The sequence below is a fragment of the Salvelinus namaycush genome, chromosome 25 (genome assembly GCF_016432855.1).
Source record: "Salvelinus namaycush isolate Seneca chromosome 25, SaNama_1.0, whole genome shotgun sequence".
NCBI classification, from domain to species: domain Eukaryota; kingdom Metazoa; phylum Chordata; class Actinopteri; order Salmoniformes; family Salmonidae; genus Salvelinus; species Salvelinus namaycush.
The window spans coordinates 10,317,157-10,329,742 of record NC_052331.1 but is presented as its reverse complement, the minus strand read 5'-3'; the positions used below and the strand labels follow the sequence as shown (position 1 = coordinate 10,329,742).

The window sequence follows — 12,586 nt, the reverse complement described above, 5'->3', positions numbered from 1 at the left end:
AGGAGGATGAAGAGGAGGATATTGTTAGGGGGAGGGAGAGGGAATGAGGTAACGTTCTGGACCGGTGTCAGGGGAGGATGTAGAATCCAGGAGGGAGTGAGAAAGAAAGAGGGAGTGGGGGAACAACTCCACTGAGAGACCATCTGTCTTTCACTCGCACTCTCTACCTCCTGACGTTCCATAACATGCCCCCCCCCCTTCCTCGTACCCACCATGTTCGCACTTAGTTTCTCCATCATCCTCTTGTATTTTTATACAAATTCCTTAGGTGTTTATCTTTTCACAACTACATAAATGGTTACTGTATATCACACGGAGAAGAAAGCACTTCATCCTCTATTGATATTATAGATAGAACAACATTTTAGACTGTACCCCCTCTTTTGTATGTGATTTTCTCTCTTTCCTTCTAAAATAATCTCTACATGTCGTCAATTCAAGTGCAAAAAGACACTCTGACACATCTCTGATGATCACATTCTCTATGACATTAGTGATTAACACTGTTATCAACCACCTTATAAAACCACCACACACTCTTTCTTCGAACACACACAGATGCACTCTCTCACACCAACCCAAAATAGTTTTTTTAGGGAGTTGGTCCCCAATATTCAACAGTCAGAAGATTAGCAGTTTTCCTGAACAATTCAAGATGTTAACACAAGGAAATTGCAGGACTAGGCATTTATCCACTGAGTACTGTCAGGCAATCCTGGAGTCTAAGTTTAAGTTCATAAATAAATAGTTGAGGGTATCACCTGTTTCAGTTTGAAAGGTGTCGTCCTTATTTTCCATATCGGGTGAAGTACATTTTTGCTCCTCGGAGATGGAGTGATAGTCACATATTCCTCATAACCACTTTCTACTCTGTTCTCTCACATTCTACAGGATCACAGAGACCTCCCTTTGAAACAGGCATCTAAATGGCCATGCCAGAGGACCCACTGTGTTATAATCTCTCTCTCTCTCTCTCTCTCTCTCTCTCTCTCTCTCTCTCTCTCTCTCTCTCTCTCTCTCTCGTTCTCTCACACACATTCTTTAATTCTCTGTCACTCACCCACCTACTCATTTTCTCTCTAACAATGAAAAGTGACAGTGAAAGTATTGCATCTGAGATGTTTTAATGTTGAAGGTAATTTTGTGACATTGTTTAGTCTGACACGAACTATGACATTGATTTAAAGCATATGAATCTGCCTTGAGCATCTTCAAGCGAATCCCTTTCAATATAATGGCCTACATAATTTCACTTTTGTGAAAGATTCTAATGTCTGATGATTTTGTTATCTATACTACAATATGGTTCAGTCCAAACACATTATTATATCTCAACATTATTTGGGTTATTTAGCTTGGTACATGAGTGCCCCATAGAACCCATTTTATTATATGCATAAAAAATAGTCTAAACACACTCAGAAAAGGAAAAGGGACCCCATAGCTATGTTGCATCACAAGAATCTAGAACTATCCACTGAATGTTACATTTTCTTTAGAATATTGTCCTGTAGATTGGATGTATTTGATTAAAACTCTCCCTTGGGTCCAAGTTGCTTGGGTCTTTCAAATTCCCCCAAACTGTGACAAAAGTAGGACATACACATCCATTCCTTACTGATTCAAAGTCATAGTTCATAGTACTTTGAGTCCTGAGCTCAGTAAGAATGTAGTCTTACCATTCGTCATGCTCACACAAGCTCTATTGTTCATCGTCCAATCCCTCATGAGGTCCTGGGAGATGTTCCAGAAGGAAACCTCCCACAAAGTCTCTATCCTTGAGCTCCCACCCCATTCTAATTCTCTGGTTCCTGATGATCTCTCAAACCCTCACTATGGAGATTCTGCTATGGAGCTCAGGTTTGTAGAGGCCAAAGCCCAGGCACACGGGCTGGCTGAAGGAGGTGGTGAAGTTGTGCAGGTAGGTCAGGGTGTTGGATGGCCCCACCTCGGAGAAGGTGATGGTGCCTGCGCCATAGTCCAGGGCTACGCCAACACGGTTGCCCGACATTCGACTGGAGATGCGTGTCTTCCTGCGGTTGTGCCAGGCGGCCAGCTTTCTATCATGCTGCTGTGTCAAGCTCCAAGACATCTGCAGGTCAAAACATCATCCATCATCTAGCAGTCAATATAGTAAACCAACCATTTCATTTTTTATCACCATTTGTTTCTCGTGATAAAAGTTACATTCAAAGAGACCAATTAAAGAAAATAACGATGTTTCTATCCACAGTTTTTATGCGACTAAAGAAATGGTATAGCCAGAAATTCGTTGGTGGGTGGGCCTGCAGAAATGTGGGTGAATTTTCTTTGCCATGGGGCAAGGAGAAAAATGTGCAGTTTTATAGCTAACCTCATGCTATTCCACACATTTTGCCATGGGGTAGAGAGAAAAGATAGATTTTTTGTAAAGCCAATTAAAACTAAAATATGGGTAAAATGACTGTGATGAAGGCACTGGATTATGAGCTGTGTTGTTTACTAAATTAACAAATGAAATAGGCAATTGCATGGTGCATATAGCCATAGAAGCACAGTGACATATGCCTCAATGCAGTCATATTCCTGACCTATTGGGTGGTGTGGCTTTCAGTTAGATATTTTTGGCAACCCTTCCCGTGAGAGTGAATGTCATTCCAGGTAATCTGTTCTGTTATATTTCATCAAATCTGGCTAACCCAGTGCACTGCTTGCTATGATTTCTATCTGACGGTGTTTAGGTAAATGACAAATAATGTCCCGTTTGGAACACAAGTAAAAGAGCAGATTTTCCTCAAACTGATTGGGTGGGCCTGGCTCCCCAGGGGGTGCCTACGCCCCTGGAGTAAAGTCATATCATATAAAAATATATATATACACCACCGTTCAAGAGTTTGGGGTCACTTAGAAATGTCCTTGTTTTTGAAAGAAAAAGCACATTTTTTGTCCATTCAAATAACATAAAATTGATCAGAAATACAGTGTAGACATTGTTAATGTTGTAAATGACTATTGTAGCTGGAAACGGCAGATTTTTTTATGGAATATCTACATAGGCATACAGAGGCCCATTATTATCAGCAATCATCACTCCTGTGTTCCAATGGCACATTGTGTTAGCTAATCCAAGTTTATCATTTTGAATGGCTAATTGATCATTAGAAAACCCTTTTGCAATTATGTTAGCACAGCTGAAAACTGTTGTTCTGATTAAAGATGCAATACATCTGGCCGCCTTTAGACTAGTTGAGTATCTGGAGCATCAGCATTTGTGGGTTTGATTACAGGCTCAAAATGGCCAGAAACAAAGGACTTTCTTCTGAAATTCGTCAGTCTATTCTTGTTCTGAGAAATGAAGGCTATTCCATGCGAGAAATTGGCAAGAAACTGAAGATCTCGTACAACGCTGTGTACTACTCCTTTCACAGAACAGCGCATACTGGCTCTAACCAGAATAGAAAGAGGAGTGGGAGGCCCCGGTGCACACCTGAGCAAGAGGACAAGTACATTAGAGTGTCGAGTTTGAGAAACAGACGCCTCACAAGTCCTCAACTGGCAGCTTCATTAAATAGTACCCGCAAAACACCAGTCTCAATGTCAACAGTGAAGAGGCGACTCCGGGATGCTGGCCTTCTAGGCAGAGTTCCTCTGTCAGTGTCTGTGTTCTTTTGCCCATCTTAATCTTTTCTTTTTATTGGCCAGTCTGAGATATGGCTTTTTCTTTGCAACTCTGCCTAAAAGGCCAGCATCCCGGAGTCGCCTCTTCACTGTTGACGTTGAGACTGGTGTTTTGTGAGTACTATTTAATGAAGCATCAATTTCAAGCATCAATAAAAATATATAAAAAATATATATTTATTTTATTTCACCTTTATTTAACCAGGTAAGCTAGTTGAGAACAAGTTCTCATTTGCAACTGCGACCTGGCCAAGATAAAGCAAAGGTTTCAAGTTTCATGCTGGCTAGCCTTGGGTGTTACCCTGGAAGAAGTTACAGGAGAGACAGGTGTCAAGCCATGGAAATGTGATAAGCATGATGAGTTTGCCATTTGTGAAGAGAATAAAAACAGTTATTCTATCAAGACACGAGGAACGTGCATGACAAGAACACCTGATTGTTCGGGCTAAGTAGGAATTATCATTTGAAATTGTGAGAAAAAATCTCCAACTACGTGCAATAAGAAAATTATGATTTAATATAGCTTTTATGTGATCCCTTTTAGTCTGAATAATATTGTAAGGCAAAATGTAGTGGTTTGATCAACATTGCGATGTTGACGCATGGATCATTTTCATTATAGCATTAATTATTTAAATTGACACAAACATGAAATGATGGCTGATAGTCAATTTGTTGAAAGTAACGAGCATTACAAACCAGAAACAGAGATAAGAGAAGACAGATATTGTGCATTTCTCACCAGCTGTTACTTCTATCCCAAGGCTGTGTTACTCCAGCCCCACCGGCAGGTACAAAAGTAACGTTGACGCAGTTCTGTTCTCGGTCTATTTCATTTCAACTCTTTTACCATAGAAATAAAATTACAGCTGCTAATGGTAGAGGACATGTATAAATTGTTTGTTGTAAAATATGGTCTCTCTAGCTCTAGCTCATCCCGGGTTCTCCCCTAACCATCATATGGAAGTAAACATAGAGTCACACTATGATATGGTGGTGGTCCTCCCACTATGACTCGGGAAACCATGCAGTTTATTAGGCTACACGTTAAATACATTATGATGAACTTCACAGGGTGGTGAAAGTGCACGGGGATGAGCTTGATGCTCCTTTCCAATAAATATTGAGGGTCTTATTCTGGCAACATGATGATCGATACATGACTGCCAAAAGATATTCTCACTCTTATCCATAATAATCTCATCATGTAAACTAGCCTATCCGCACACCACTGCAAGCATTTATTTTTATTTTTTTTATTTAACTAGGCAAGTCAGTTAAGAACAAATTCTTATTTTCCAATGACGGCCTACACCGGCCAAACCCTGACGATGCTGGGCCAATTGTGCGCCGCCCTATGGGACTCCCAATCACGGCCGGTTGTGATGCACCCTGGATTCGAACCAGGGTGTCTGTAGTGACACCTCTAGCACTGAGATGCAGTGCCTTGCGCCACTCGGGAGCCGACGTGGCAGAGTAGGCACATTTAAAGCAACAGTTTTTGTGACAAGTTTAAAATACGATTGATTTAAGACTTTTATTCTGCGTAAAAGTACATTTTCTGTGCACTAACATCATCACGCACTGATTTTTATCCCCAACAAGTCTGTTTGGTGGAAACACACCACTGGTGGGAGAATGCATATTTTATTTATGCATATTTTTTTATATTTGTTATAACGACACATAACGAGACCCAGATGCAGACACAGGAGGCCGGATGGCCGTCGATGAGACGGGGAGGACGAACATCTGGGCCGAGGGTATGTTAACCTCTTCTTCTTGCTCTGGGAAGAGCGGGGCCTGATATCCCAAAGGGCGAAAGCCCAGTGGCCGAGCAGAGAAGAGTGTTCCGGGCATACTCCACCCATATTAGTTGCCGCCTCCAGGTGGTGGGGTTGGTTGAGACGAGGCACCTAAGCACAGTCTCCAGGTCTTGATTGGCATGCTCCGACTGGCCGTTTGACTGGGGATGAAACCCGCAGGACAGGCTGGCCGACAACCCAATCAGGGTGCAGAACGCCTTCCAGAATCGGGACGAGAATTGAGGATCACGATCAGAGACAATGTCAACAGGGAGTCCATGGATTCGGAAGACGTGCTGCACCATGAGCTGGGCCTTCTCCTTGGCTGGAGGTAACTTAGGGAGAGGGATGAAATTGTCGGCTTTAGAGAACCTATCCATTACTGTCAGGATAGTGATGTTGCCATCAGACGGAGGAAGCTCAGTGACAAAATCCAAGGATATATGGGACCAGGGACGATGAGGAACAGGGAGTGGCTGAAGGAGGCCAGCCGGAGCTTCCCACGGAGTCTTATTCTGAGCACACACCGTGCATGCGGCGACGAAGGCTGAGGCGTCAGGAACCATAGTGGGCCACCAGAAGTGTTGTCGGATGAAGGCCAGGGTTCGATGGGAGCCGGGATGGCATGTGGGCTTGGAGGAATGAGCCCATTCCAGGACCTGAGCTTGGGCCGAATCAGGGACAAACATTTGGTAAGCCAGGCCAGGGAGAGGAGTGGTAGAGGGTAACGATTCTTCACCTTGATGTCATTGAGGCCCCGGTAGTCCATACATGGACATAGGGTCTTGTCCTTTTTTTCCACAAAGAAGAACCCTGCGCCAGCAGGGGAGGCAGAAGGACGAATGCTCCCAGCAGCCAGAGAGTCCTCAATGTACTCCTCCATGGCCTTGGTCTCATTGCCAGACAGGGAATATAGCCGCCCACGAGGCGGTGTTGTGCCAGGGAGGAGATCAATAGCGCAATTGTAGGGACAATGCAGAGGGAGGGAGGTGGCGCGAGTCTTGCTGAACACCTCCAGGAGGTCCTGGTATTCCGCAGGAACAGCTGAGAAATCTGAGGCTTTACCAGAGCCCGCAGAAGGTCGTCCCGGGGTAGGATGCGCCTCCTTCAGGCAATGTGTGGCAGAACGGGCTCCAACCCAGGATAGAACTAGTGGTCCAGTCAATAACGGGGTTGTGCCTCTGGAGGCATGAAAATCCAGAAACAACAGGAACATTGGGAGATTCAATGAGAAGAAGTTGTATGGACTCACTGTGATTACCCGACACACGCAGGTTAATGGGCACTGTACTATGAGTGACCCTGCCTATGGTGTTTCCGTCCAGTGCTCTGGCGTCCATGGGAACGGCGAGGGGTTGTGTGGAGATACCCAGCTCCGATACCAGAGTAGTGTTCATAAAACTCTCATCAGCTCCAGAGTCAATGAGCACCCGGAGAGATAGACCAGTCACCCCACAGCAGGATAACACAGAAGAGAGTACGAGTAATGTGATAGAAAACTCCCAGTATGGTCCACCATGGTACTCTTACCTAGCTGATGAGTCTGGTCTTTTACTGGTACTGTAATGCCCTGTAGCACCACAATACAGGCAACTGTTGGAGTTAAGCATCTGTAGTCAATTCTGAGGCGACAATCTAGATCTGCCCCGTTGCGTAGAAAACGAGTCGCTCGTTCTCGATGATCCCGACGGGACTCGGTTGACTTCAGATCCTCTCGAAAATGCAGGCGTTGTGGACTCCCGGGGTTCTTCGGGGGCGAGCCGGCAGCCGTGGACGAACGAGTGGGGCTGAAAACAGACCTCTCCCTCCTGCGCTCTCATAGACGTCCATCATCCTTATTGTTAAGGCTATGAGGGAGTCGAGGTCCAGGAGTAACTCCCGAGCTGCGAGGTCGTCTTTAATGTCCTTGGATAGTCCATGAAGAAAGGTATCAAACAGAGTCTCCGGTTTGCAGGCACTCTCGGTGGCTAACGTGTGAAAGACTACTGCGTAGTCTGCCACACTACAGGGTTCTTGGCGGGGTAGGCTGTACAAAATCATCACTGGCAGGGGAATTACTGAGCGTCCGGGAGGTCTCCATTGTGGCATGCTGCCTGATAGATGGTCCATGGAATTGCTCTAGTAACATTTTGAAACTCTGGTTATGGAGTCCCGACAGCGTATGGAGACCTTCCATAAGGCTCTGAAGTAGCTCCTCATGTTTTTCAATGGTGCCTCCCTGCAGGGAGACAGCGTTACAGAGCCGGTCCGAGTCTGCTGGGTCAGTCATGGCCAGTTCGTACTATAACGACACAGGGCGAGACCCAGATGCAGACACAGGAGGCAGATGGTTCGAGTCTCTGATATTTATTAAAATACAAGGGGCAGGCAATAGGCAGGTCGAGGACAGGCAGGCTGAATGGTCAGGCAGGCGGGCTCAGTGTCAGGGCAGGTAGAACAGGTCGGAACCGGGAGGGCTAGAAAACAGAGACTAGGAAAACAAGACCAACTGGCAACAGACAAACAGAGAACAGAGATATAAATACACTGGGGATTATGGGGAAGATGAGCAACACCTGGAGGGGGGTTGAGACAAGCACAAAAACAAGTGAAACAGATCAGGATGTGACAATTTCAATGAAAATCGGTCGCCAATTGGATGGAAAGCTAGCTATTGATCAACTTCCAGATCAGTTTACAGAGATGACAACTAACATGTCATCTTAGTCTTATTACCACAGTTCTTGCTATTATTAAAGACCACATGAAGAAGAACAAGGGGAAGAAGAGTGATGACAATGTACCTTGTTAATTCCAAAGGCATTGCCCACCTTCCCCTTCCGCCCGATGCTCCGGTAGGACACCGCAATGTCCCAGAAGCCTTCTGCCTCCAGCTCCCAGTAATGGGTTCCAGAGGAGAATGTCTGGACGGTAAGGACTTGAGCCCAGTGATCGAAGCGGTCGGGGTGAGTGGCACATGGAAGGCGGTGTTTGACCCGCATGGCTGACCGCAGGCCATCAGAAATGCTCAGGAGAGGATGTGCAGAGTTAGTGTCCAGAGTCAACGGACTTGTCGCTATAGAAATAGAGAGAGACAGAAAGCACAGAGACAAAGTAAATATGAATGAATAAACCTGAATTCATCCCATCTCAGATATAAGGGTTGAAGGTTCAGCCTGTACACTCACAGAGCTCTCTCTTGAGTACGGTGAGACAGTGCAGAGTCTCGGTGATGAACTGTCTGTGCTTGCTCTCAATGTCCTCCACAATGTACTTCCTGTCCAGGTTGACAGGGTCAGGGGTGAACAGGGGGCAGTTCAGTTCCACAAGCAGCCTGTTATAGAGCACAGCAGGTATCAGGTTAGACACAAATCATGTTATACTCAAACATATGCACATACACAAGCACGCACACACACAAACAGACACAAACAATATCATACCAATGAATACCTATTCCTTATTTACCTTGAGTCATCAGAATGAAATGCCTGTGGACAGAACAAAGAAAATGAGCCAAGGACTGTTATAAGACTGTAATAATAATTATACAGTGCATTCGGAAAGTATTCAGACCCCTTGACTTTTTCCACATTTTGTTACGTTTCAGCCTTATTTTAAAATTGATTAAAAAAAAATAATAATAATCTACAGACAATACCTCATAATGACAAAGCAAAAACAGGTTGTTAGAGATTTTTGCCAATTTATAAAAAAGAAAAAACAGAAATACCTTATTTGCATAAGTATTCAGACCCTTTGCTATGAGACCTGAAATTGAGCTCAGGTTCACCCTGTTTCCAATGATCATCCTTGAGATGTTTCTACAACTTGATTGGAGTCCATCTGTGGTCAATTCAATTGATTGGACATGATTTGGAAAGGCAAACATCTGTCCATATAAGGTCCCATAGTTGACAGTGCATGTCAGAGTAAAAACCAAGCCATGAGGTCGAAGGAATTGTCTGTAGAGCTCCGAGAAAGGATTGTGTTGAGGCACAGATCTGGGGAAGGGTACCAAAACATTACTGCAGCATTGAAGGTCCCCAAGAACACAGTGGCCTCCATCATTCTTAAATGGAAGACGTTTGGAACCACCAAGACTCTTCCTAGAGCTGGTCACCCAGCCAAGAACCCGATGGTCACCATGGTTCCTCTCTGGAGATGGGAGAACCTTCCAGAAGGACAACCATCTCTGCAGCACTCCACCAATCAGGCCTTATGGTAGTGGCCAGATGGAAGACACTCCTCAGTAAAAGGCACATGACAGCCCGCTTGGAGTTTGCCAAAAGGCAACTAAAGACTCTCAGACCATGAGAAACAAGATACTCTGGTCTGATGAAACCAAGATTGACCTCTTTGGACTGAATACCAAGAGTCACGTCTGGAGGAAACCTGGCACCATCCCTACGGTGAAGCATGGTGGTGGCAGCATCATGCTGCGGGGATGTTTTTCAGCAGCAGGTACTGGGTGACTAGTCAGGATCGAGGGAAATATGAATGGAGAAAAGTACAGAGAGGTCCTTGATGAAAACCTGCTCCAGAGCACTCAGGACTTTCGACTGGGGTGAAGGTTTACCTTCCAACAGGACAACGACCCTAAGCACACAGCCAAGACAACGCAGGGGTGGCTTTGGGACAAGTCTCAGAATGTCCTTGAGTGGCCCAGCCAGAGCACGGACTTGAACCTGATCGAACATCTCTGGAGAGACCTGAAAATAGCTGTGCATCGACGTTCCCAATCCAACCTGACAGAGCTTGAGAGGATTCTGTAGAGAAGAATGGGAGAAACTCCCCAAATACTGTTGTGCCAAACTTGTAGCGTCATACCCAAGAATACTCAAGGCTGTAATCGCTGCCAAAGGTGCTTCAACAAAGTTTTGAGGAAACGGTCTGAATACTTATGTAACTGTTATATTTCCATTGATTTCTTTTTATACATTTGCTAAAAATTCAAAAAAACTGTTTTTGCTTTGTCATTATGGGTATTGTGTATAGATTGACAATTTAATACATTTTAGAATCAGGCTGTAACGTAACAAAATGTGGAAAAGGTCAAGGGGTCTGAATACTTTCCGACGCACTGTAATTCACCATTATACATGGTTATAAGACAATAATACAAAACTGTTAATAAAGTTATTCAAATGTACTATCTTTAAAAAAGATACATTCATTGACGGCTAATCAATAAAAGCAGAAAGCCTTCAATGCCATAGTACAAATCCTGCATGAATGGCACTGTGAATCACCCCCAGATGGACAGGGAGGTAAACAGATTAGTTGAAATCCTCTGTTATGCAGTGTACAACATATGCTGTCTTGTAAATAAATAGGTTGTTTAAACATTGCAGTACAGTACAGAAGTGAATGTTCAGATTCAGAATGATTACCAGAATTGTGACCTATGCCATCAAATGATTTGAGAGGATGGCTTTGATCAATTTGGTTTGTTTGAGGATACTCAAAGGTTGTGTCTAACTGCCTGAAATGGTTACTGTGAAGTTGGATATGTATTGTTTTATTGCAATACTGAGGTCCTAACTCTTGCGTGGTCACTAATGACACAATGGCACTTGTCCCAAAAGTAGGCTGTAAACTCCACTACCCTGGCGGAATATCCAACCTGTTTGCTCTTACTTCCATGGTATCCAAATCATCCCCAGATTCCAATTGGCTTCTTCAAACCCTCTCCTCTCTCTAGTCATCTTGGTACCCGGTAATAATAAACATCTCACCCAGATGAGCAGGAAGGGGTCTGTCTCCTCCAGCAAGGATGCCAGGTAGTGGTGAATGTCCTGGGTCTTACTCAGGTCCACCCTCACCCTGCTGCAGTCGTTCTGCAGGCGCTCCATGACCTTCTGCCTCTCCCTCAAGGTGCTCTCCCTCAGGGCCAGCACTAGCCTCTCCACCTGCAGCTGCAGGTCTACACCCATACGTTCCACCTGGGAGTCATTTGCCACAGACATGTCCTGCAGGGGGACAACAACCATCACTATAGATTTTTAAGGTCATAACAGGACTCAGCTTTCAGGCAGAATAGAAGCTTGGATAGATTAATATAAGCATGAACAGGAAATTGATGGACCGCTATAAGCATGTGTGTGTGGTTACTCACTGTTATAGTGAGGTCAGTGTTCTGGTGCTCTTGGAGGATCCGTTCACCTTCATTCAGCTTTTCATCTGCTTTCTGGAGAAGGCTCTTGAGGATGACCTGTGGAAACACACGGATCTAGAACTGTTATAGCCACACTATAACACCAGTTGTAGGGAACTACAGGTTGTTTACTGACCTTGAGGTCCTCCTCCACCTTCCTCAGTCCTTTAATGCGGTGCTGTGCATGGCCACCTTCCAATAGGCACTCTGAACACACGTACACCTGCTCGTCTGCACAGTAGTAGAGGAATATCTCCTTGTGGGCGGGACACCTGCGGTGAGTCAGATCTCCCAGGGGTTCCACCAGCAGGTGTGTCTTGAAGGCGGGCCGCTCCAGGTGGGGCTGCAGGTGCTCTGCACACAGAGACACCTCACAGCGCAGGCAGGTCTTCACCGCCACGGTGGTCCCCGCCTGGTCCTTTTCCCCCACAGGTGGGCAGCAGTCACATGCCACCACCCCTTGTTCCTCCTGGCACTGTGCGCAGGTGAAGCGACCCCTGACCCCAGCCTTCCTGTGCCCCCAGGTGTCCCGTACGCAGGCCGGGCAGAAGCTGTGGCCACACAGCAGGGACTGGGCCTGGCTGAAGACGTCGCGGCACAACGAACAGGTCAACTCTTCCTCCAGGGACGCCATGGCAACCGATTTTGTCACCAGGGAACACAAAAAGGGAAAAGGCACCTTTGCACAATTGTTTTGGGAAATAATGTCAAAATCATTGTCAATTTGTCCAAATAATGAGCAGTTGAAATCATCTTTAATTCCCAGTCTTAATGCCCAATGTCTTATTTTCTAGCCACTTCATGACCGCTATAAGCTGAGTCCTGGGGTCAGGTTTACAGTACAGTGGTCACGGAGTTAGTGACAGTGTTGAGGAAGCTACTCTGAAGATATAGTTTACCAAGCATCCAATTACTTCAAACTGGAAGAAGTTAAGCTACACTAAATCTACCCTTTATAGAAAAATATAGTTTACTTCACTAAAGTTAA

At 45.1% G+C, this 12,586-nt stretch overlaps 1 protein-coding gene across 1 annotated transcript; it reads right to left on the bottom strand.

Annotated features, from left to right (window-relative positions):
* Nucleotides 1-1,822: 1,822 nt before the first annotated feature.
* LOC120020631 (E3 ubiquitin/ISG15 ligase TRIM25-like) lies at nucleotides 1,823-12,232 on the bottom strand. Its single transcript, XM_038964340.1, has 8 exons — nucleotides 11,735-12,232; nucleotides 11,560-11,655; nucleotides 11,180-11,413; nucleotides 8,910-8,932; nucleotides 8,630-8,775; nucleotides 8,246-8,517; nucleotides 6,202-6,486; nucleotides 1,823-2,092 (listed from the first exon to the last, which is right to left on the bottom strand). The coding sequence occupies exons 1-8, from the start codon at nucleotides 12,230-12,232 to the stop codon at nucleotides 1,823-1,825; spliced, it is 1,824 nt and encodes a 607-aa protein (XP_038820268.1).
* Between the last annotated feature and the right edge of the window lie 354 nt (nucleotides 12,233-12,586).

Bases quoted from the DNA above. Each gene is read 5' to 3' on its own strand.
- LOC120020631 (XM_038964340.1), bottom strand. From the start codon at position 12,232: ATGGCGTCCCTGGAGGAAGAGTTGACCTGTTCGTTGTGCCGCGACGTC. The intron at 11,656-11,734 runs GTCAGTAAACAA...GTGTTTCCACAG, and splicing joins AGGTGGAGGAGGACCTCAAG to GTCATCCTCAAGAGCCTTCT. The intron at 8,776-8,909 runs GTAAATAAGGAA...GCTCTATAACAG, and splicing joins TTTCATTCTGATGACTCAAG to GCTGCTTGTGGAACTGAACT.